At 47.4% G+C, this 22331-nt stretch overlaps 2 protein-coding genes across 3 annotated transcripts in view; one reads left to right on the top strand and one right to left on the bottom strand.

Moving 5' to 3' along the window:
• gga1 (golgi-associated, gamma adaptin ear containing, ARF binding protein 1) overlaps positions 1-8618 on the top strand; it is a 32100-nt gene extending 23482 nt beyond the window's left edge. The window contains exons 15-17 of one of the 2 annotated variants that reach the window (XM_055663369.1): positions 441-610; positions 1640-1750; positions 8124-8618. In XM_055663369.1, the coding sequence (XP_055519344.1) occupies positions 441-610; positions 1640-1750; positions 8124-8258 (416 nt within the window). In that variant the 3' untranslated portion in view covers positions 8259-8618. Of the gene's footprint in view, positions 1-440; positions 611-1639; positions 1751-2442; positions 8099-8123 lie in introns of those variants that run through there. The other variant, XM_055663370.1, reaches the window with a different exon arrangement.
• Positions 8619-10819: 2201 nt separating this feature from the next.
• LOC129713954 (cytohesin-3-like) overlaps positions 10820-22331 on the bottom strand; it is a 31901-nt gene continuing 20389 nt past the window's right edge. Inside the window, exons 6-13 of the mRNA XM_055663371.1 lie at positions 21599-21679; positions 19989-20101; positions 18851-18999; positions 17399-17510; positions 16654-16730; positions 15766-15837; positions 13746-13900; positions 10820-11947 (exon numbers count right to left, since the gene is read on the bottom strand). Of these exons, the coding sequence (XP_055519346.1) occupies positions 11869-11947; positions 13746-13900; positions 15766-15837; positions 16654-16730; positions 17399-17510; positions 18851-18999; positions 19989-20101; positions 21599-21679 (838 nt within the window). The 3' untranslated portion in view covers positions 10820-11868. The remainder of the gene's footprint in view (positions 11948-13745; positions 13901-15765; positions 15838-16653; positions 16731-17398; positions 17511-18850; positions 19000-19988; positions 20102-21598; positions 21680-22331) is intronic.

Genomic DNA, 22331 nt, shown 5'->3' on the forward strand with positions numbered 1-22331 from the left:
ACTTTGTGCCCTTTATGTGGCTACTCTTTGCATACCTCATGTGTGCAAAACATAGAATATCACCCTGACTTGTCACATGTGACAATGAAATACTCATTCATTCATTCTATAACACCAGAGGTACTATAGTGTATTATGTGGCAGAGGTATTTCAGAATGTAAATATCTCTCCCGACGAGAGGGCCTGTACTTCGGGCCGTCCGTAGCGGCGACTGCGGAGGGTTCGTGGCCCCGACCACGGGTAAAAAAAGGAGGAGGACTGTCTGTACTTTGTGCCTTCCCCCACAGTGAAAGAATGCTGTTGTGTTAAATTTTATTGTGTGTTCTTTTTAAGTGTACCATTGCTGTCAAATTCATTTCACTGCACCTTTGGCTGCATGTGATAAATAAAATTGACTTTGACTTTATCCATTGACATCATCTTTTTTTCCTTCTTACAGGTAGCATCTTACCAGTGACAGTGTACGATAAGAATAGCTTTCGCATTCTCTTTCACTTTGCAAAGGACCCCCCTCATGGCCAGCCTGATGTGTTGGTGGTGGTCACGTCTATGATAAGCACAGCACCACAAACGGTGAAAAATATAAGATTCCAAGCTGCTGTTCCAAAGGTGAGTTGGCCTCAACACCTTTTAAATTCTTTAATTTTCAATATACGTTTGAGTTTAGTTTATTGTCATGTGTACCGAGGTACAGTGAAAAGCTTTAACATGCGATCCAGTCAGCAGAAATTAATGCATGATTACAGTCGAGCCGTCCACAGTGTATAGATACTCGATAAAGGGAATAATGCGAATTATGTTTAGCACAAGATAAAGTCCAGTAAATTCCCGATCAAAGATAGTCAGAGGGTCCCCAATGAGGAAGCTAGTTATTCAGCACTGCCCTATGGTTGTGGTAGGATGGTTCATAGAAACATAGAAAATAGGTGCAGGAGTAGGCCATTCGGCCCTTTGAGCCTGCACCACCATTCAATGTGATCATGCCTGATCATCCAACTCAGTATCCTGTACCCCCTGATCCCATTAGCCACAAGGGCCACACTCCCTCTTAAATATAGCCAAGGAACTGGCCTCAACTACCTTCTGTGGCAGAGAATTCCCCAGATTCACCACCACTCTCTGTGTGAAAAATATTGTTCTCATCTCGGTCCTAAAAGATTTCCCCCTTATCCTTAAACTGTTACCCCTTGTTCTGGACTTCCCCAACATCGAGAATAATCTTCCTGCATCTAGCCTGTCCAACCCCTTAAGAATTTTGCACGTTTCTATAAGATCCCCCCCCTCGATCTTCTAAATTCTAGCGAGTACAACAGCTGGGGCAGGTTTTATTATTTGACATTATTGAATCATTGTCGAGACCCGAAACGTCACCTATTCCTTCGCTCCTTAGATGCTGCCTCACCCGCTGAGTTTCTCCAGCATTTTTGTCTACCTTCGATTTTTCCAGCATCTGCAATTCTTTCTAAAACAAACTTGAGTAATTGTGCGGGTCTGGCAGCATCTCTGGAGAAAAGAAATAGGTGGCGTTTTGAGAAGGGTCTGGACCCGAGACGTCACCCGTTCCTTTTCCCCTGAGATACAGCGTGACCCGCTGAGTTGCTCCCTACACAATAAATATTTTCAATTGCTGTGTTTCAGGTCATGAAGGTGAAACTTCAGCCTCCCTCTGGCACCGAGCTGCCAGCATTCAATCCTCTCGTTCCACCTTCCGCAATTACACAGGTCTTGCTTCTAGCAAACCCACAGAAGGTGAGTCTAAGTCGTGTTAGAAACATAGAAACATAGAAATTAGGTGCAGGAGTAGGCCATTCGGCCCTTCGAGCCTGCACCGCCATTCAATATGATCATGGCTGATCATCCAACTCAGTATCCCGTACCTGCCTTCTCTCCATACCCTCTGATCCCCTTAGCCACAAGGGCCACATCTAACTCCCTCTTAAATATAGCCAATGAACTGGCCTCAACTACCCTCTGTGGCAGAGAATTCCAGAGATTCACCACTCTCTGTGTGAAAAAAGTTCTCCTCATCTCGGTTTTAAAGGATTTTCCCCCTTATCCTTAAGCTGTGACCCCTTGTCCTGGACTTCCCCAACATCGGGAACAATCTTCCTGCATCTAGCCTGTCCAACCCCTTAAGAATTTTGTAAGTTTCTATAAGATCCCCTCTCAATCTCCTAAATTCTAGAGAGTATAAACCAAGTGTTGGTGCATCCTCTGTGCCGAACCACTACCCCAGGCAAATGTCTTGTCACAGTCGTGCAGCATGAAAACAGGCCCTTCGGCCCAACTCATCCCCATTGAAGCTAGTTCCACTTGCCCATGCTTGACCCTTATCCCTCCCTCCCTCTCTCATCCTTTCCTATCCATGTACCCAAGAGTGGGTAATTCGAGTTGCATGTTCCGTTCCAACGTTTCCTAAAGTGTGGCTTCGTTCTTTGCAGGAGAAAGTGCGATTACGATACAAGCTCACGTTTGCGCTGGGCGACCAAACCTTCAATGAAATGGGAGACGTGGACGAGTTCCCACCTCCAGAGTCCTGGGGGAGTCTCTAACACGGACACAAACAGACACTACATGGGCACCTCTCTACTCTATTGCTAGGAGACCGCCTGCATTTTACTTATTAGGGTGAACTTAAAAGGGGTGACCATGGTTTTAAAATGGTGTCCTGACGCAGTCCGTTTCTAATTTCTAGGGCTGATCTTACCACACAATAAACTGCTCCGGAGCGACAACTCTGTTCTGATACTGAGCAAGACCTTGTTACTCCTGCTGTTAACTAGTTATGTCACAAATAGTTTCTCCCCCTCCCCCCCCCTCTGTGTGCAATAGTGTTGCAGCTCCTGTCGTAAGGACTCCATAACTTTATTCAGTATGTGATAAAATCATTCAAAGTTTTATTCCTGACTCGTTTCAAAGTCTACTTTTTCGGAGGCGCTCGTTAGCGCCCGCCTCTGTTGGTGTGTCGCCTTCTGGAATATGATTTTTATTTTATTTTGTCCGCAAGTTTGGATGAATAAGTGGCAGAAGTTGTGGCTAGTGGACAGGAGAAGGGTTGGAGCCGAGAGGTTCAACTTCCCAGTTCCTGCCCTTGGGTAGCGTGTTACCTTGGATATTAGGTAGCGCGTTGGAGGCTGGTTGTGTGCTCCAATGTTGCGGTTTGTTCGTGATTTGGTCAAAGAATGTGGGAAGAAACTGCTGGAGTAGCTGAGTGAGGCAGGCAGTATCTCTGGAGAGAAGGAATGGGTGACGTTTCTTTAGTCTGAAGAAGGGTCTCGACCCGAAAGGTCAGAGAAAGATAGACATAGAAAATTGGTGCAGGAGTAGGCCATTCGGCCCTTCGAGCCAGCACCACCATTCAATATGAACATGGCTGATCATCCAAAATCAGTACTCCGTTCCTGCTTTACATAGAAAATAAGTGCAGGAGGAGGCCATTCGGCCCTTTGAGCCAGCACCGCCATTCATTGTGATCATGGCAGATCATCCACAATCAATAATCCGTGCGTGCCTTCTCCCCATACCCCTTGATTCCACTAGCCCCTAGAACTCTATCTAACTCTTTTAAATTCATCCAGTGAATTGGCCTCCACTGCCTTCTGTGGCAGGGAATTCCACAGCTTCATAACTCTCTGGGTGGACAAAGTTCCCCGTTCCTTCTCCCCAGAGATGCCTCCTGACCCGCTGAGTTACTCCAGCATTTCGTGTCTACCTTCGGCGTATACCGGCATCTGCAGTTCCTTCCTACACGAATGTTGGAAAGAATCTGGGTGGTGGGAGAAGGGGCAAATAAAGTCCAGCAAGGAGAGGAATAATTTTTAATGTCCGAACCACTGCAATTTTCCATCTCAAACAGATGCAGAGTTAAGACTATGCCCCTTGATTTAGCTTGCATGTATTTCTGTTTGGGGGGGGAAAAAAAGCTAGTTCTTCGGATGTACATGATCTGTTTCTCCTCTGCACCCAACAAGGCCCAAGTAGTTCACAAGGAATATTTGAAGCGGGTGTCCCTTGCTGAAGTTTGGTTTGCTCACCTTGGCTTCCCCATGGCTGGTTCAGCCACAGAGTATCCAGCTGAGAATACTGACCTTATGCAGCCTTTAAGTACGTACCTGCGGGTGAGAAACCTAATCCCTTTGCTCTTCCCTCTCCGGTGTAAAAATAGCTCGGCAAATAGTGTGATCTTGTCCTGATCTGAAATCTTCAAAATGAGCAATACTAACCTGAGACATCGGGTGGCCACTGTGGCGCAGCGGGTAGAGTTACTGCCTCACAGCGCCAGAGACCCGGGTTCCATCCTGACTACTGGTGCTTGTCTGTACCGAGTTTGTACCTTCTCCCCGTGACCTGCGTGGGTTTTCTCCGAATTCTTCCGTTTCCCCCCACACTCCAAAGACGTGCAGGTTTGTAGGTTAATTGGCTTGGTATAAATGTAGAAATTGTCCCTAGTGGGTGTAGGATAGTGTTAATGTGCAGGGATCGCTGGTTGGCACGGACCCGGTGGGCTGAAGGGCCTGTTTCCGCCCTGTATCTCTAAGTGCTTTCATGTCACAGGGTGATGGAGCATTGGTGAAATAAGCGTTAGGAAGAGAAGTTAGAACAACTTGAGACTGAGGTAGTAATAAACTCTGCTTTAATCCAAGTGCAGGTGATATGCTTTGCATTTTTAATGTTCCTTAAAGTTAGTTTAGTGCCAGTAATCACTGTGATTAGTGTGAAGGTAGACACAAAATGCTGGAGTAACTCAGCGGGACAGGCAGCATCTCTGGAGAGAAGGAACGGGTGACGTTTCAGGTCGAGACCCTTCTTCAGCCTGATTTTGTGCCTATCTTCGATTTAAACAAGCATCTGCAGTTCCTTCCTGTACGTGATTCGTGAGACCCCTACTGTTGGACTTGACTCTTAAACTCCTGAGGGAAAATTCTTTCCCGAGATCCTTACTTGCAGGTGAATCGAGCAAGGATTCAGAGTGGCTCTTTGCACAGTGGGCTACAGATGCAGGCTGTAGAGCCCTGTGCACAAAGCTGAGACTTAACTGGGAGGAGGGTCCTGGTGGCGGATGGAGAAAGACAGAGTGGATCTTGGGCACCATATGTGGCAGAGACATAGAGATTTGCAGCGTGGAAACAAGCCCCTTTGGCCACTCTTGCCCAAACCGGCCAAAATGTCCCATCTACATTAGTCGCACCTGTGCGTTTGACCCAGGTCCTTCTAAACCTCTCCTAACCATGTGGCTGTCTGATTGTTTCTTAAACATTGCCTCAATTACCTCCTCCTGTAGCTCGTTACTCCTCACATTCCTATTAAATCTCTGCACCCTCACCTTGAACCTATGTCCTCTGGTCCTCGATTCCCCCCCACTCTGGGCAAGAGACACTGTGTGTTTTCCCGATCTATTCCTCTCATGATTTTGTACACCTCCGTGCGATCACCCCTCATCCTCCTGCGCTCCAAGGAATAAGAGTCCCAGCCTGCTCAACCTCTCCCTATAGCTCAGGCCCTCAATGAAGAGTATAGGTGCACATCAGTGGATGGGGATGTGGTGGGTTTGAGCAGTGGACTATTTCAGCTGGAGTGGCTCGGCCCACTCAAGTACTGAACGGATAATGTACATCGACCAAGGCGATAGTCGCCTCCAAAAATAGAGGCGTGAAAATGAGAATGTGGGTGAGGCCTTACACTTAGAGTTTGCACATGTGGTCTGCAGAATGCACAAGTGATAGATGACTTGTTAGTCTGTGAGCTGGAACGTGGTTGATTACAAGGGTCCTCTTTAACTGGATCTTAATTCCGATCGCAGAAATCATTACATATCTGAAGGTAGACAAAAACGCTGGAGGAACTCAGCGGGCGAGGCAACATCTATGGAGCAAAGGAATAGGTCGAGACCCGAAACGTTACCTATTCCTTCGCTCCATAGATGCTGCCTCACCCACTGAGTTTCTCCAGCATTTTTGTCTACCTTCGATTTTTCCAGCATCTGCAGTTCTTTCTTAAATATACTGCACTATTACAATGGAAGTTTATGTGGCAGTGAGCCAGCGTTTTGAGGTGTCGTGACATTTGGACAAGATTAGATTATGTTTTTTTATGCTTAGTTTAGAGATGCAGCGTGGGAACTTCGGCCCACCGAGTCCACGCCAACCAATGATCAACCATTCACTAGTTCTATCCCACGCGCTACATGAGGGACAATTTTACCGAAGCCAATTAACTTCCAAACCTGTGCGCCTTTGGGGTGTGGGAGAAAAACAGGAGCTCACACGGTCTCAGGGAGAGCGTACTAACTCCACACAGACAGCACCCGTTGTCAGGATCGAACCCGGTTCTCTGACGCTGTAACGCATACCGTATGGTTCAAGCACATAATTGAGGCTTGTTCTTAAAAAAAAAAAATAAAATAAAATTGAGTAAGACAAAATAAAACTAGGAAAAGGCTGGAAAAGTGTTGGAGAATTAGCTTTTTTTTTCCGCGCATAAAATAATTCACGAAGGGTGCGCGCAGCGGGTAGTGCCGCTGCTTCACGGGACCAGGGTTCGATTCTGACCTCGGGAACTGTCTGTGTGGAGTTTGCAGGACTCCCTGTGACCGCGTGGGTTTCCTCCGGGTGCTCCGGTTTCCTCCCACTTCCCAAAGACGTCGGTCTGTAGATAAATTGGTTAGCTGTAAATTGCCCCCAAGTGTGTGGGGAGCGGTTGAGAAAATTGGATAGCATAGAACTAGTGTGAATGGGTAACGGCTAGTCAGTGTGGACTCGGTGGGCCGAAGGGCCTGTTTCCATGCTGTATCGAAACTAAACTAACTGAATATAGCAGTTGTGTTGGACCATTTGCAGACCACTAGTTGCTTGTGAATCGGCAGACTTCATTTCTCATGAAACTGGGGATGTTGCTGAAACAATTCAATGGCATCTGGGTTGTGCTGACCCGTTGCCCCAGTCCGTTCCCACCAACCTAATGACCACGGCCTTTTTTCCCGTTCAAAACGTGGTGTGCGTTAAATTGTTTTTTAAATAACCAGTGCTCGAATAAAATGCAAGGAAATGTTACCCAAATGAACACTAGATGCAAGACAAAAACTTCCCTTCATCGACTCTTCAACGAAAGCCCCACAAACAACACTATCCACAGCCGAGATCAATGAGCTCGGCCATGTTGGCTGCCTCTAAGCCACATTGTAATGCCTTGCATAGTGGTATTAACCTGAAACCCTAGGAACGCTATTCACCATTATTCAATCCTCAATCCCATGTTGTTTTTGGACCTGTTCAGGGTTTGTCTGGGAGGTCATTCTTGACCACCAGTTGCAGTTCAGGATTTTGACCGTTCAGGATCCATAAAGATGGTAGAATGTATGGCAGACTTGAATTTAATTTTATTAATTAACGTCGGGAGCAAGAGAATCACTTTGCAACCAAGTGACTCCTTTCTTTCGAGATCTGAGATCAAGACAACGGTGCGGCGGGTGGAGCTGCTGCCTCAGAGCCAGAGACCTCCCCCCCCCCCCCCCGTTCGATCCTGACCTCGGTTGCTGCCTGCGTGGAGTTTGCACGTTCTGTCTGTGACCGCGTGGGTTTTCTCCGGATGCTCCGGTTTCCTCCCACACTCCAAAGACGTGCAGATTTGTAGGTTAATCGGCCCTCTGTAAATTGTCCCCATTGTGTAGAGAGTGGATGTGAAAATGGGATAACACGGGGCTACTGTGAACGGGTGATCGATGATCTGTGTGGACTGATGTATCTGTGTCTATGCACGTCTCCACACTAAACTAAGCGTAACCAATGCCTTTGAAGTGCAGGACTTGCCCAGGTTGTTTAAGGTCTGCCTCAGAAAGTGGACATGTATTTAGTGTGAGCAGAGATATGCTGATACTGTTCTCTAAACATTGCACATCTACTGATTTCATTAAATCCCCAGCTTGGGGGTCTGTAGAACTAACTTGTGTATATATTTATATGGTCCTCGAGAATTATGTACATTAGAGCAAAGATGTATTTATGGGAATTAATGTGTTCTTTTCCCAGGATGGAGTCACAGTGACGTGCTCTTGGCCTGCCTTTTCTTTGTGTATATTTTTCAATAAATTCCTCAAAGTCACTTTGTATTTTTATTTGTGTGTTAGATTTACAGGGATCTGGCTCGCGGTTTAATAATTGTGCAACAAAAAAAAAAGGCAGCCTCGCCTTGTACGCAAACGGATGTGAAAAGCATGTGTGTTATTCGTACCACCGGTATGAAGGAGGTTTCCGATCCCTGACCCGAAGGTTCACCTATTCCTTTCATCTAGAGATGCTGCCTGACCTGCTGAATTACTCTAGCACTTTGCTCCAAGCTGTAATGTTGTTTCCTCACAGCGCCGGAGACCTATGTTCGATCCTGACTATGGGTGCTGTCTGTGTGGAGTTTGCACGTTCTCTCCGCGACCATGTGGGCTTTCTCCAGGTGACCCAGTATCACATCCCAAAAGACGTGCAGATTTGTAGGTAAATTGTCCCTAGTGTGTAGGATGCGAAACTGGGATTCGGTAGAATTGTTGGTGTGGGTAATAGGGTCTGTTTCCACACTATTTCTAAACTAAACCTATGGGCCAAGCCTCTGGTTAATATTGATATTCAGAGTTTACACATATTGGCAAAATCACCAAAACCCATTTAAAAAAAAAAAAAAGACAAGTGCAAGGTGCAAGTTACATTTTGGAAAATATAAATTTATTCATTTATTTACAGCAATAAAACATGAACTTATTATGAACATGAATTTCTGCAAAACCAGTTTCAACAACAATTGTTATTCTAAAAATACAATTACTTCATTAAGAATTTGAACATCATACATTTTTAAAATGTAGCAACCTAAGAAAGGCATAACTACTTTCACTGCTTGAAATGTGCAGGAAGGAACTGCAGATGCTGGTTTGCTCTGAAGATAGACACAAAATGCTGGGGTAACTCAGCGGGTCAGGCAGCATCGATGGAGGAAAGGAATAGGTGACGTTTCTAGTCTGAAGAAAGGTTTCGACCCGAAACGTCACACTTCCTTTTCTCCAGAGATGCTGCCTGGCCCTTTGAGCACTCCAGCACTTTGTGTGTGTGTGTGTGTCTCTCTGCTCTCTCCCAATGTTGAGCTTGTTCCTGTTGCATGTTGATAAAGACCGTCATATTTTTATTAAATCGTGGTAATTTCCCTCACTGTCTGGGCTAAGATATTGAGGCAGGATCCATGGTCAGATAGTCGGCAACTAAACCGTCTCCCCCCACCTGCCAGGTGAGGAGGGGGCTGTGGACCCCCAGCAGGACCAAAAACAAGACCTGCCAAAGGGCGGATGAGCTCCTAGCGAGCCCACGGCCATCCACACACTTCAATAGAAGTTGCGATCACTGTCGTACACGGCATTGTAACGGAGTGAAGAAAAACATGAAATGTAATTCTTCCCTCTCCTTGCATCTCAAGAGAGAAGTTGTTAAATTAATAATCTACTCTGATGATTGTCCCCACACCTTCCCATTCCTATAAATGTGCACATGTAGATCAGTTTCAGCCAAGAGTTCGTGAAGAAACATCCCTCCAACTCCAAAGATGTTGAGATGAGCTCTGAGTAAAGAAGTTACTTCTGAACTCGTCTCTCTGTGAGCAAGATCTCACCTGCAACTATGCCGCATATTTCAACATTAGGCTCAGGCCAGTTCTACCATTGACATGTCCATTCCATCATCACTAGGTCTTTCACAAAGCTTCTTAGAAACATAGAAATTAGATGCAGGAGTAGAGGCCATTCGGCCCTTCGAGCCTGCACCGCCATTCAATGTGATCATGGCTGATCATCCAACTCGATATCCTGTACCTGCCTTCTCTCCATCCCCACTGATCCCCTTAGCCACAAGGGCCACATCTAACTCCCTCTTAAATATAGCCAATGAACTGTGGCCTCAACTACCCTCTGCGACAGAGAGTTCCAGAGATTCACCACTCTCTGTGTGAAAAAAGTTCTTCTCATCTCGGTTTTAAAGGATTTCCCCCTTATCCTTAAGCTGTGACCCCTTGTCCTGGACTTCCCCAACATCGGGAGCAATCTTCCTGCATCTAGCCTGTCCAACCCCTTAAGAATGTTGTAAGTTTCTATAAGATCCCCTCTCAATCTCCTAAATTCTAGAGAGTATAAACCAAGTCTATCCAGTCTTTCTTCATAAGACAGTCCTGACATGCCAGGAATCAGTCTGGTGAACCTTCTCTGCACTCCCTCTATGGCAATAATGTCCTTCCTCAGATTTGGGGACCAAAACTGTACGCAATACTCCAGGTGTGGTCTCACCAAGACCTTGATTGGGCAACGTTAAAGCAACTTAAATACTTGATCATGGATGTATGATTGTGCTGAACTGCTGCTTACAGAAACCACAAGTGTTGTCTGGACTAGAAATAACATTGTTGCTTGATGCATAGAACATTAAAAAAGAAAATTTTGGTATCAAAAATAATTTATCTAATTACGATCAGGATACGATACAAAACCGTGTTAACACACCCACCACCACAGTACAGAATCGCCAAATTATCTACACACTAACTTTTCACACAACTGTGTTACAATCCTTACAAATAACTCCTGTACAACTATGTGTTCAAGAAGGAACTGCAGATGCTGGAAAATCGAAGGTGCACAAAAATGCTGGAGAAACTCAGCAGGTGCAGCAGCATCTATGGAGCGAAGGAAATAGGCAACGTTTCGGGACGAAACGTTGCCTATTTCCTTCGCTCCATAGATGCTGCTGCACCCGCTGAGTTTCTCCAGCATTTTTGTGTACCTTCCTATACAACTATGTTCCTTTCTAACACCACCCGGGCATGGACATAACCCCGGTAGAGGGGCAAGCATCTGGCTCGGACAAAGCCCTCTTCCGCTTGGCACCGTGACTCGTGGATGGCCAGCTTGGCCAGGCCTAGGAGCAGCCCAACCTGGACATTTTCAGCCCTGCCCTCTCCCTAGATCCCGTCACCAGTCCTCCGCTCGCTGACAGCTGAGCCACGCACAGAACATTGGGCAGCACAGCGCCAGAGACCCGGGTTTGATCCTGACACTATGGTGCTCTCTGTACATTCTCCCTGTACATTCTCCCTGGGACCGCGTGGGTTTTCTCCAGGTGCTCCGGTTTCCTCCCACACTCCAAAGACGTGCAGGCTTGTAGATTAATTGGTTTCAGTGAAATTATAATTTGTCCCTAGTGTGTGTAGGATAGTGCTAGTATACGGGGTGATTGCTGATTGGTACTGACTCTGCGGGTCTGTTTCCACGCTGTATCTCTTAAGTCTAAAGTACAGCACAGGCCTTTCGGCCCACTTTGTCTGTGCTGAATATGATGCCAATCTAATCTGCCTGCATGTTCATAAGTTCTAGGCACGGAATTGGACCATTCGGCCCATCAAGTCGACTCTGCCATTCTATCGTGGCTGATCTATCTTTCCCGCTCAACATAACCCCAGACACCCATGCTAATCTAGAATCAAACTCCGCCGTAATAATATCCACTGCAAGTTCTGTCGATGGCGGTGAATTCGACAGATTCACCACTGATATTGTAGTTCCACTTGATCGTAATAACTGATGTGGTGAAAGGAACTTGAATTCTCTGCAGATGGCAATCCAGGATGCCTCTATGACTCCACCAAATGGGAGCAGCTCAGGTGGACACGTTGGGGTTGCATTTTCCCAATTCCTGGCATTCCCACTTCAGGAACAGGTGCGGACGGCAACCCGAGTGGAAACGGGCAGAGTCCAACACTGCTGGAGGTAGTAAGTGCAATAAATGTCATAGTGAAACCTACTTCACCGTCTTATTTAGTAGTTCAGAGGTAAGACCGAGAAGGTCTTCCTAGTTCAATTTGTTGCTGGTTAGTTTTCGTTTCCTTGCTGCCACCATGTCATAAAAAGGATCTTTCGTAATACTCGCTCTGAAATATAATAACCACAGATGTGTTCATTTGCATTACTGTAACGCAAGGAATACTGTGTGCAATTTTGGTCTCCTCATTTCGAGGAAGGACATTCTTGTTATTGAGTTTCACCAGGTTAGTTTCTGAGAAGGCGGGACTGACGTATGATGAAAGAATGGGTCGACTGGGCTTGTATTTACTGGAAGTTAGAAGGGTGAGGAGGGGGGGGGGGGGGGGGGGGGATTTTATAGAAGCAGAAACATATAAAATTCTTTGCCCCATAGACGCTGCTGCACCTGCTGAGTTTCTCCAGCACTTTTGTTTAACCTAAAATTCTTAAAGGATTGGACAGGCTAGATGCAGGAAAAATGTTCCCGATGTTGGGGGAGAAGTCCAGAATCAGAGGGTCACATACAGTTTAAGAATAAGGGGTCGGCCATTTAGGACTGAGATGAGGAAAAACGTTTTTCACCCAGAGAGTTGTGAATCTGTGGAATTCTCTGCCACAGAAGGCAGTGGAGGCCGATTCACTGGATGTTTTCACGAGAGAGTTAAGTCAAGTCAAGTCAAGTTTATTTGTCACATACACATACGAGATGTGCAGTGAAATGAAAGTGGCAATGCTCGCGGACATTTGTGCAAAAGGCAAACAACAAAACAACCAAACAAATTATAAACACAATCATAACACACATATTCTTTTACATAATAAATAATAGAAGGAAAAACGTTCTGTAGATTAGATTTAGCTCTTGGGGCTAAAGGAATTAAGGGATATGGGGAGAAAGCAGGAACGGGGTACTGATTTTAGATGATCAGCCATGATCATATTATATGGCGGTGCTGGCTCGAAGGGCCGAATGGCCTACTGCGCTAATTTTTCAGTTTCTATACACTAACTGTATTTTTAACGATATAGGAACTGCCGTCATTATTATTTTAGACAAGTCACTTAGCTTCTTTCAATTGTCCCTAATGTGTAAGCTAGGACAAGAGGGGTTGGGCTGGGCTACAGGGAGAGGTTGAGTAGGCTGGGTCTCTATTCCTTGGAGCGCAGGAGGATGAGGGGTGATCTTATAGAGGTGTACAAAATCATGAGAGGAATAGATCGGGTAGATGCACAGAGTCTCTTGCCCAGAGTAGGGGAGAATCGAGGACCAGAGGACTTAGGTTTAAAGTGAAACATAGAAACATAGAAACATAGAAATTAGGTGCAGGAGTAGGCCCTTCGGCCCTTCGAGCCTGCACCGTCATTTAATATGATCATGGCTGATCATCCAACTCAGTATCCCGTACCTGCCTTATCTCCATACCCTCTGATCCCCTTGGCCACAAGGGCCACATCTAACTCCCTCTTAAATATAGCTAGGGGGGACAGCTAGATATAGCTATTAATTAGATATAGCTGAGCTGCTCCCATTTGGTGGGGGGAAAAGGTTTAATAGGAATCTGAGGGGTAACTTTTTCACACAGAGGGTGGTGGGTGTATGGAACGAGCTGCCAGAGGAGGTCGTTGAGGCTGGGACTATCCCAATGTTTAAGAAACAGTTAGACAGGTACATGGATAGGACAGGTTTGGAGGGATATGGGCCAAACGCGGGCAGGTGGGACTAGTGTAGCTGGGACATGTTGGCCGGTGTGGGCAAGTTGGGCCAAAGGGCCCGTTTCCACACTGTATCTCTGAACTAAACTGAATCTGGCTCAGTTTTACTCGGAGGAAGGGTCTCGACCCGAAACGTCACCCACTCCTCCTCCCCAGAGTTGCTGCCCGTCCCACTGAGTTACTCCAGCCTCTTGTGTCATTCTTCAGTTGTACCTGATTGATTTGATCCATGTATCCCTTTCTTCCTTGGAAGGTGCAGATATTCTGTAGAAATGGTGGTTGCCTTCGACGACCCGCCCATCCGTGTCTGTCTTGCAGGCTTTGATGGTGTGGCCTTTACTGTTGGGCGAATACAGATCAAAACAATTCTGCAACAGAAAACAACAAGTTGGTCAACCAACCATTAGCTTCAAAACACAAATCATCGCGCCAGCCTTCGCATGAATTTGTCCATTAGTACATTTTGAGCGGCACACTAGCGCAGCGGTAGAGTTGCTGCCTTACAGCGCCAGAGACCCGGGTTCCATCCTGATTATAGATGCTGTCTGTGCGGAGTTTGTACGTCACCAACTCTATGCTACAGCTGGGCTAGGCTGTAGGTCGGTGGGTCAAGACGGCATCTCTGGAGAAAAGTGACGTTTCAAGTTGAGATCCTTTTTCTAACAGACTCGGGAGAAAGGGAAACGAGGAAATAAAGACTGATGCAGAGAGGTGTGGAACAAAAGATGTGTAAGAAAGAACTGCAGATGCTGGTTTAAATCGAAGGTAGACACAAAATGCTGGAGTAACTCAGCGGGTGAGGCAGCATCTCTGGAGAGAAGGAATGGGCGACGTTTTGGGTTGAGACCCAAGAGTCTCAAGTTGTTATTGAGGGAGTGCAGCGTAGGTTAACCAGGTTAATTCCCGGGATGGCGGGACCATCATATGCTGAGAGAATGGAGCAGCTGGGCTTGTACACACTGGAGTTTAGAACGATGAGAGGGGATTTCATTGAAACATATAAGATTGTTAAGGGTTTGGACACGATAGAGGCAGGAAACATGTTCCCGATGTTGGGGGAGTCCAGAACAAGGGGCCACAGTTTACGAATAAGGAATAAGCCATTTAGAACGGAGATGTGGAAACACTTTTTCACACAGAGAGTTGTGAGTCTGTGGAATTCTCTGCCTCAGAGGGCGGTGGAGGCCGGTTCTCTGGATACTTTCAAGAGAGAGCTAGATAGGGCTCTTAAAAATAGCGGAGTCAGGGGATATGGGGAGAAGGCAGGAACGGGGTACTGATTGGGGATGATCAGCCATGATCACATTGAATGGCGGTGCTGGCTCGAAGGGCCGAATGGCCTCTACTCCTGCACCTATTGTCTGTTGTCTGTTGGGAAGTACCCTGTGGGTACTGTGGGACCAAACTAGACTTGATGTGTGGAGTACACAAACATGCTGGAGAATCTCAGCAGGTGCGGCAACATCTATGGAACGAAGGAAATAGGCAACGTTTTTGGCCAAAACCCTTCCACTATCCGGAGAGTGTCAGACCAGAGGCCACAGCCTCAGATCCAAAAGGACGTTCCTTCAGAATGGAGACGAGGTGGAATTTCTTTAATCCGTGGGTGGCGAATCAGTGGCATTCATAGAAATTAGGTGCAGGAGTAGAGGCCATTCGGCCCTTCGAGCCTGCACCGCCATTTAATATGATCATGGCTGATCATCCAACTCAGTATCCCGTACCTGCCTTCTCTCCATACCCTCTGATCCCCTTGGCCACAAGGGCCACAACTAACTCCCTCTTAAATATAGCCAATGAACTGGCCTCAACTGCCCTCTGTGGCAGAGAGTTCCAGAGATTCACCACTCTCTGTGTGAAAAAAGTTCTTCTCATCTCGGTTTTAAAGGATTTCCCCCTTATCCTTAAGCTGTGACCCCTTGTCCTGGACTCCCCCAACATCGGGAGCAATCTTCCTGCATCTAGCCTGTCCAACCCCTTAAGAATTTTGTAAGTTTCTATAAGATCCCCTCTCAATCTCCTAAATTTCTAGAGAGTATAAACCAAGTCTATCCAGTCTTTCTTCATAAGACAGTCCTGACATCCCAGGAATCAGTCTGGTGAACCTTCTCTGCATTCCCTCTATTCATTGCCACAGACGGCGGTGCAGGCCAAGTCGTTGTGTATATAGAGTTTGATGGGTTCTTGATGACCATACGAGTCAAAGGCAGGAGAATGGAGTTGAAGCACATACCAATTTCCGCGAGTCTTCTGCTGCTTTGACACTCAGGTTTTCCAATGGAATAATTCCTCTAGGTTCCTTGTCCTGTGAAACAAAAGAGCTTCTTTTTATATATATGCTTCTTTTTTTGAAATAGTGCTTGCTTTAGAGTAGCATGTAGTCCAGTTTATTGTCACGTGTACCGAGGTACAGTGAAACACTTTCTTGCTGCATGCTAACCAGTCAGCGGAATGACAATGCATGATTACAATCGAGCCGTCCACAGTGTACAGACACATGATAAGGGGAATAACGTTTAGTGCAAGGTAAAGTCCGATTAAAGATAATTCAATTCGGTAGATGGAAGGTAGATAAAAATGCTGGAGAAACTCAGCGGGTGAGGCAGCATCTATGGAGCGAAGGAAATAGGTGACGATTCTCAACCCAAAACGTCGCCTATTTCCTTCGCTCCATCGATGCTGCCTCACCCGCTGAGTTTCTCCAGCATTTTTGTCTACTTTCGATTTTCCAGCATCTGCAGTTCCTTCTCAACCAATTAGGTAAGATGGTGGTTTTTGTTTTTTAGATTTAGAGATACAGCGTGGAAACAGGCCCTTCGGCCCACCGAGTCCATGCTGACCAATGATCAGCCGGGCGCCAGTCTATCCTACGCACTGGGGACAACTTACAGAAGCCAATCTACCTACAATCTACCCACTATGAGCGTAATGCCCCTGTCCCACTTAGGAAACCTGAACGGAAACCTCTGGAGACTTTGCGACCCACCCAAGGTTTCCGTGCGGTTCCCGGAGGTTGCAGGTAGTGGAAGCAGGTGGAATTTGGAGGGGGGGGTAGAAATATTTCAAAACAAGCAGACATTTATCATTCAATATCTCGTATAATATGACAGAAGCAACTCACTGTTGTGTGTTCAAAATAATACAAGCAGTTGTCGGTCAAAATGAACCAGCGCCTTTTCCATGTTTTCACACGCCCGCCTGTAACGAGAGCAGGGAACGGGGTCAATAGACATTAGGTGCAGGAGGAGGCCATTCGGCCCTTCGAGCCAGCACCGCCATTCAATGTGATCATGGCCGATCATCCCCAATCAGTACCCCGTTCCTGCCTTCTCCCCATATCCCCTGACTCCGCTATCTTTAAGAGCCCTATCTAGCTCTCTCTTGAAAGCATCCAGAGAACCTGCCTCCACCGTCCACTGAGGCAGAGAATTCCACAGACTCACCACTCTCTGTGAGAAAAAGTGTTTCCTCGTCTCCGTTAAAATTGGCTTACCCCTTATTCTTAAACTGTGTGTGTGGCCCCTGGTTCTGGACTCCCCCAACATCAGGAACATGTTTCCTACCTCTAGCGTGTCCAAACCTTTAATAATCTTAAATGTTTCAATAAGAATCCCTCTCATCCTTCTAAACTCCAGGGTGTACAAGCCCAGCCGCTCCATTCTCTCAGCATATGACAGTCTCGCCATCCCGGGAATTAACCTTGTAAACCTTGATAGATCAGCCGTGCTTGAATGGCGGTGTGGACCAAATGGCCTAATTCTTCTCCAATCACTTATGAACGTATGAGTTACTCCAGCACTTTGAGTTTTTTTGTTGTTGTTGGTGTGAACCAGCATCTGCAGTTCCTTGCGTCTACTCACACGTACCCAGTTTGGAAAGCCAACCTTCTCGGTCAGGATTGAAGAACGTATGCGTTAGGTCGTTGCCATCATCTTCGGGGATCTTGAAGGGCTCGTTCTTGATGCTCTCATACAGGTTCTGTGTGGAGGAATCAAGGGGAAGATCTTTAGCCTGAAGACTTCGATTTGATTTGAAATTCCGCGCAGCTGACTCCGACACGTGGCTTCTCGTCTCCCCATTCACCGCGGCGCAGCGGTAGAGTTGCCGCCTCAACCCCACCAGGGACCCAGGTTCGATCTTGACTACGGGTGCTGTCTGTACAGAGTTTGTACCTTCTCCCCATGACCCTCGTGGGTTTTCTCCGGGTGCTCTGGTCTCCTCCCACACTACAAAGAAGCGCGGGTTTGTAGGTTAATTGGCTTCGGTAAAGGTTGTAAATTGTCCCTGGTGTGTGTGTAGGATAGTGTTATTGTGAGGAGTGGTCGGCAGGGACTCGGTCTGACTGCTATGTCTAAAACTAGAAAACTGAAGGTCTTGCCCAGTAAAGCTGTGGGTGGTATAACAGGAAACATGTTCCCCATGTTGGGGGAGTCCATGACCAGGGGTCACTCAGTTAAAAATAAGGGGTCGGCCATTTAGGACTGAGATGAGGAAAAACTTTTTTCACCCAGAGAGTTGTGGATCTGTGGAATTCTCTGCCACAGAAGGCGGTGGAGGCTGATTCACTGGATGCTTTCAAGAGAGAGTTAGATTTAGTTCTTAGGGCTAATGGAATCAAGGGATATGGGGAGAAAGCAAGTCTGAAGAAGGGTTTCGGCCTGAAACGTCGCCTATTTCTTTCGCTCCATAGATGCTGCTGTGCCTGCTGAGTTTCTCCAGCACTTTTGTCTACCTGGGGAGAAAGCTAGAATGGGGCACTGATTTTGGATGATCATATTGAATGGCGGTGCTGGCTCGAAGGGCCGAATGGCCTACTCCTGCTCCTATTGTCTATTGAGAAGAAATTTTTTTTCACCCAGAGAGTTGTGATTCTGTGGATTTCTCTGCCACAGAAGGCAGAGGAGGCTAATTAATTCATTGGATGTTTTCAAGAGAGAGTTAGATTTAGCTCTTAGGGCTAATGGAATCAAGGGATATGGGGAGAAGGCAAGTCTGAAGAAGGGTTTCGGCCCGAAACGTCGCCTATTTCTTTCGCTCCATAGATGCTGCTGTGCCTGCTGAGTTTCTCCAGCGCTTTTGTCTACCTGGGGAGAAAGCAAGAATGGGGCACTTGGATTTTGGATGATCATATTGAATGGTGGTGCTAGCTCGAAGGGCCGAATGGCCGGCTCCTGCGCCTACTTTGGTAGTGGTAGTGTGTGGGCATGGCTGGTTGGAGTGGGCTGAAGGGCCTGTTTACCCGCTGTATCTTTAAACTAAACTTTCTATGTTTCTATGTTTCTCTGTATGTGCCGAGTCGCTGACCAGGGAGTGCCCACCTTGAGCAGCTCCTGTGGAAGGTCCCCGCCGTTGTTGATCCCTCGGTTCATGGCCACAAAGCGCTCCAGTGCCGGCTTCTCCTTCACGTTGGGGTTGTGTAGACTTGTGTTCAACATGATGATGGCAAACGACAGCACATAGCAGGTGTCTGGAGCGGAAAGCACATCGTTCATGAGACCGCGGGCTGTTGCTGATGCTGGCTTACATTGAAGGTGGCGGGGTAACATGGCCGGGACAGGCAGCATCTCTGGAGACAAGGAATGGGTGACGTTTCGGGTCGAGACCCTCCAGAATGGAGAAACATCACCCGTTCCTTCTCTCCAGAGATGCTGCTGCCTGTCCCGCTGAGTTACTCCAGCATGTTGTGTCTACTTTGTTAATTTGACCCCCACCCCTTCCCCTCCCCCAAGGGAAAGGGCAACGGCTGCTTAAAGTAACTCCACAAAGCCAAAGAAGGGCCTTGGTCTGACACGGTGGTGCAGCGGTAGAGTTGCTGCCTCACAGCGCCGGAGATCCCGGGTGCTGTCTGTACAGAGTTTGCACGTTCTCCCCATGACCCGCGTGGGTTTTCTCTACGGGTGCTCCGGTCTCCTCCCACACTTCAAAGACGTGCAGGTTTGTAGGTCAATTGTAAATTGTCCCTGTGTTTAAGAGGGAACTGCAGATGTTCCCCCAAAGAAATGCTGGAGAAACTCAGCGGGTGCAGCAGCATCTATGGAGCGAAGGACACAGTGTTTAAGAGGGAACTGTCTTCAGGGTCTGAAGAAGGGTTTCGTCCCGAAACGTTGCCTATTTCCTTCGCTCCATAGATGCTGCTGCACCCGCTGAGTTTCTCCAGCTTTTTTTGTGTAACCTGTAAATTGTCCCTAGTGTGTGTGTGTAGGATAGTGGTAGTGTGTGGGCATGGCTGGTCAGAGTGGACTGTTTACCCGCTGTATCTTTAAACTAAACGTCAATGACAACTCACAGCATTTTAATCCTAATCCAGAGTTTGTTTTAATTTGTATTTGTAGTCAACTATGGGACGATAAAGCTCTCAGCGTTAAGGATTGGACTGTAGAGATACAGCACAGTAACACATATATCTCTAAACTAAATTAAATTGAGAAGCACGAGATGCCACCTTGAGATACTCACCGGTTGACTGAAACACCTCCTGGTTACACTGACAGTATCGAGTGGCAAACGCCTCCATCATCCTGTCGATCTTCTGCGCCTCTCCCGGTAACCGAAAACTCCACAGGAACTGCCTGAGTCAGGGCAACATAGCAGTGTCAGTATCTGCACTGTAACACACACACAGGTACACGCACACACACACACACACGCACACACATGTGCACGCACACGCACACACGCACACACACACAGGTACACACACACACAGGTACACGCGCACACGCACGTTCATGCGCACACACTCGCACACACACACACACACACACACACACACACACACACGCGCACACACATAGGTGCACGCACACACGTACACACACACACACACACACAGGTACACGCACACACACACACACACGTACACACACACGCGCACACACACACATGTACACGCACGCACGCGCACACACACACACACAGGTACACGCGCACACGCACGTTCATGCGCACACACTCGCACACACACACACACAGGTACACACACACGCACGTTCATGCGCACACACACGCGCACACGCACACGCACATATACACACACATGCACGGACATATACACACACACACACAATTGCACCCACACAGGCACACACACACACACACACACGTGCGCGCACACACACACACACAGACACACGCGTGCTCACACACGCACATGGACACACACACGTTTAGTCCAAGCTAAACTTAACTTTACCAATTCCCTTCTCAGTTGAAAATGGCCTAAAATTAGTTTTCCCTTGACATGTATGTTTTTGGACGTTCACACGACTGGAATGTTAGATCTCGGGTTTGCCCCAGTGGCTCAGTCTTCCTCACAGCTTCAACAGGGGAACACATCCAGCAAGGAGACCTCCTCCTCTCCCCCTCCCCCCCCCCCCCCCCCTCCCTTTCTCCCCCCCCACCCCCCCCCCGCCCCCCCCTTCCCCCCCTTCCCTCCCCCTCCCCCTCCCCTCCCTTCCCTCCCCCCCCCCGCCCCCCCCGTCCCCCCCTTCCATCCCCCCTTGATTTGCATTAATACCATTAATCCTACACTAATACTACTAGTAATAATATTATTCTTGCACCACACTCGTTGCACTTTGGTACTTAGTTATGGTTGTGCTTATGTCCAGTCTAATTTCAGCCACAAGGCTATATAGCTGAGATGCGACTATCTGGGGAGAGATACTGCAGCTGGGGGTGTGTATGTGGTGAGCAGGGTTGAGTGTGTTGAGTTATCGAGAACAAGCAGGTCCAGAACCAGGGGCCACACACACACAGTTTAAGAATAAGGAGTAAGCCATTTAGAACGGAGATGAGGAGACACTTTTTCTCACAGAGAGTTGTGAGTCTGTGGAATTCTCTGCCTCAGAGGGCGGTGGAGGCAGGTTCTCTGGATGCTTTCAAGAGAGATCTAGATAGGGCTCTTAAAGATAGCGGAGTCAGTGGATATTGGGGAGAAGTCATAAACGGGATCCTGATTGGGGATGATCCGCCATGATCACATTGAATGGCGGTGCTGGCTCGAAGGGCCGAATGCACCTATTGTCTATTGTCTATTGATCAACCGATACATGAAATGTTCTCACCTTAGCGCTTGCACCAGGTTTAGGTCGGAAAACTCATGCTGTTCCACAAAGGATTGGAGGATCCTGATGTTTAACGTTTCTCTGTAGAGATGAGAGTGCAGCAAAGTTTCAGAGACTTGTTCACGACCAAACTGACTGGACCCACTGCTTAAAAATTCCTACAGCATTTTATCTACGAAAGCCAACTTTATAATTTTACCGTCCATATAACAATCACTCAAATGTACTTGGTTCTTGGTCCTTGGTCCTCCAAAATATTCCAAATGGAATTTAAACTGGAGGTGGTAAAGGGAGGGCTTAAGCCAATACTAGCCCATTATTGAACCTGCTTTATTTGGGGGGGGGGGGGGGGGGTGATGCGGTTGGGCGGCACGGTGCTGCATCGGTAGAGTTGCTGCCTCACAGCGCCGGAGACCCGGGTGCTGTCTGTACAGAGTTTGCACGTTCTCCCCATGACCCACGTGGGTTTTCTCCGGGTGCTCCGGTTTCCTCCCACACTCCAAAGACGTACAGGTTTGTAGGTTAATTGGCTTGGTGTAAATGTAAATTGTCCCCAGTGTGTGTAGGATAGTGTTAGCGTGCGGAGGTCGCTGGTCATCGCGATGTTTAGGAATCATTTTGACAGGTACATGGATATGATAGATTTGGAGGGATATGGGCCAAATGCAGGCAGGTGGGACTAGTGTAAATGGGACATGTTGGTCAGCATGGGCGAGTGGCTGAAGGGCCTGTT

This window comes from Leucoraja erinacea, chromosome 37, assembly GCF_028641065.1.
Source record: "Leucoraja erinacea ecotype New England chromosome 37, Leri_hhj_1, whole genome shotgun sequence".
In the NCBI taxonomy this organism is placed as follows: Eukaryota; Metazoa; Chordata; class Chondrichthyes; order Rajiformes; family Rajidae; genus Leucoraja; species Leucoraja erinaceus.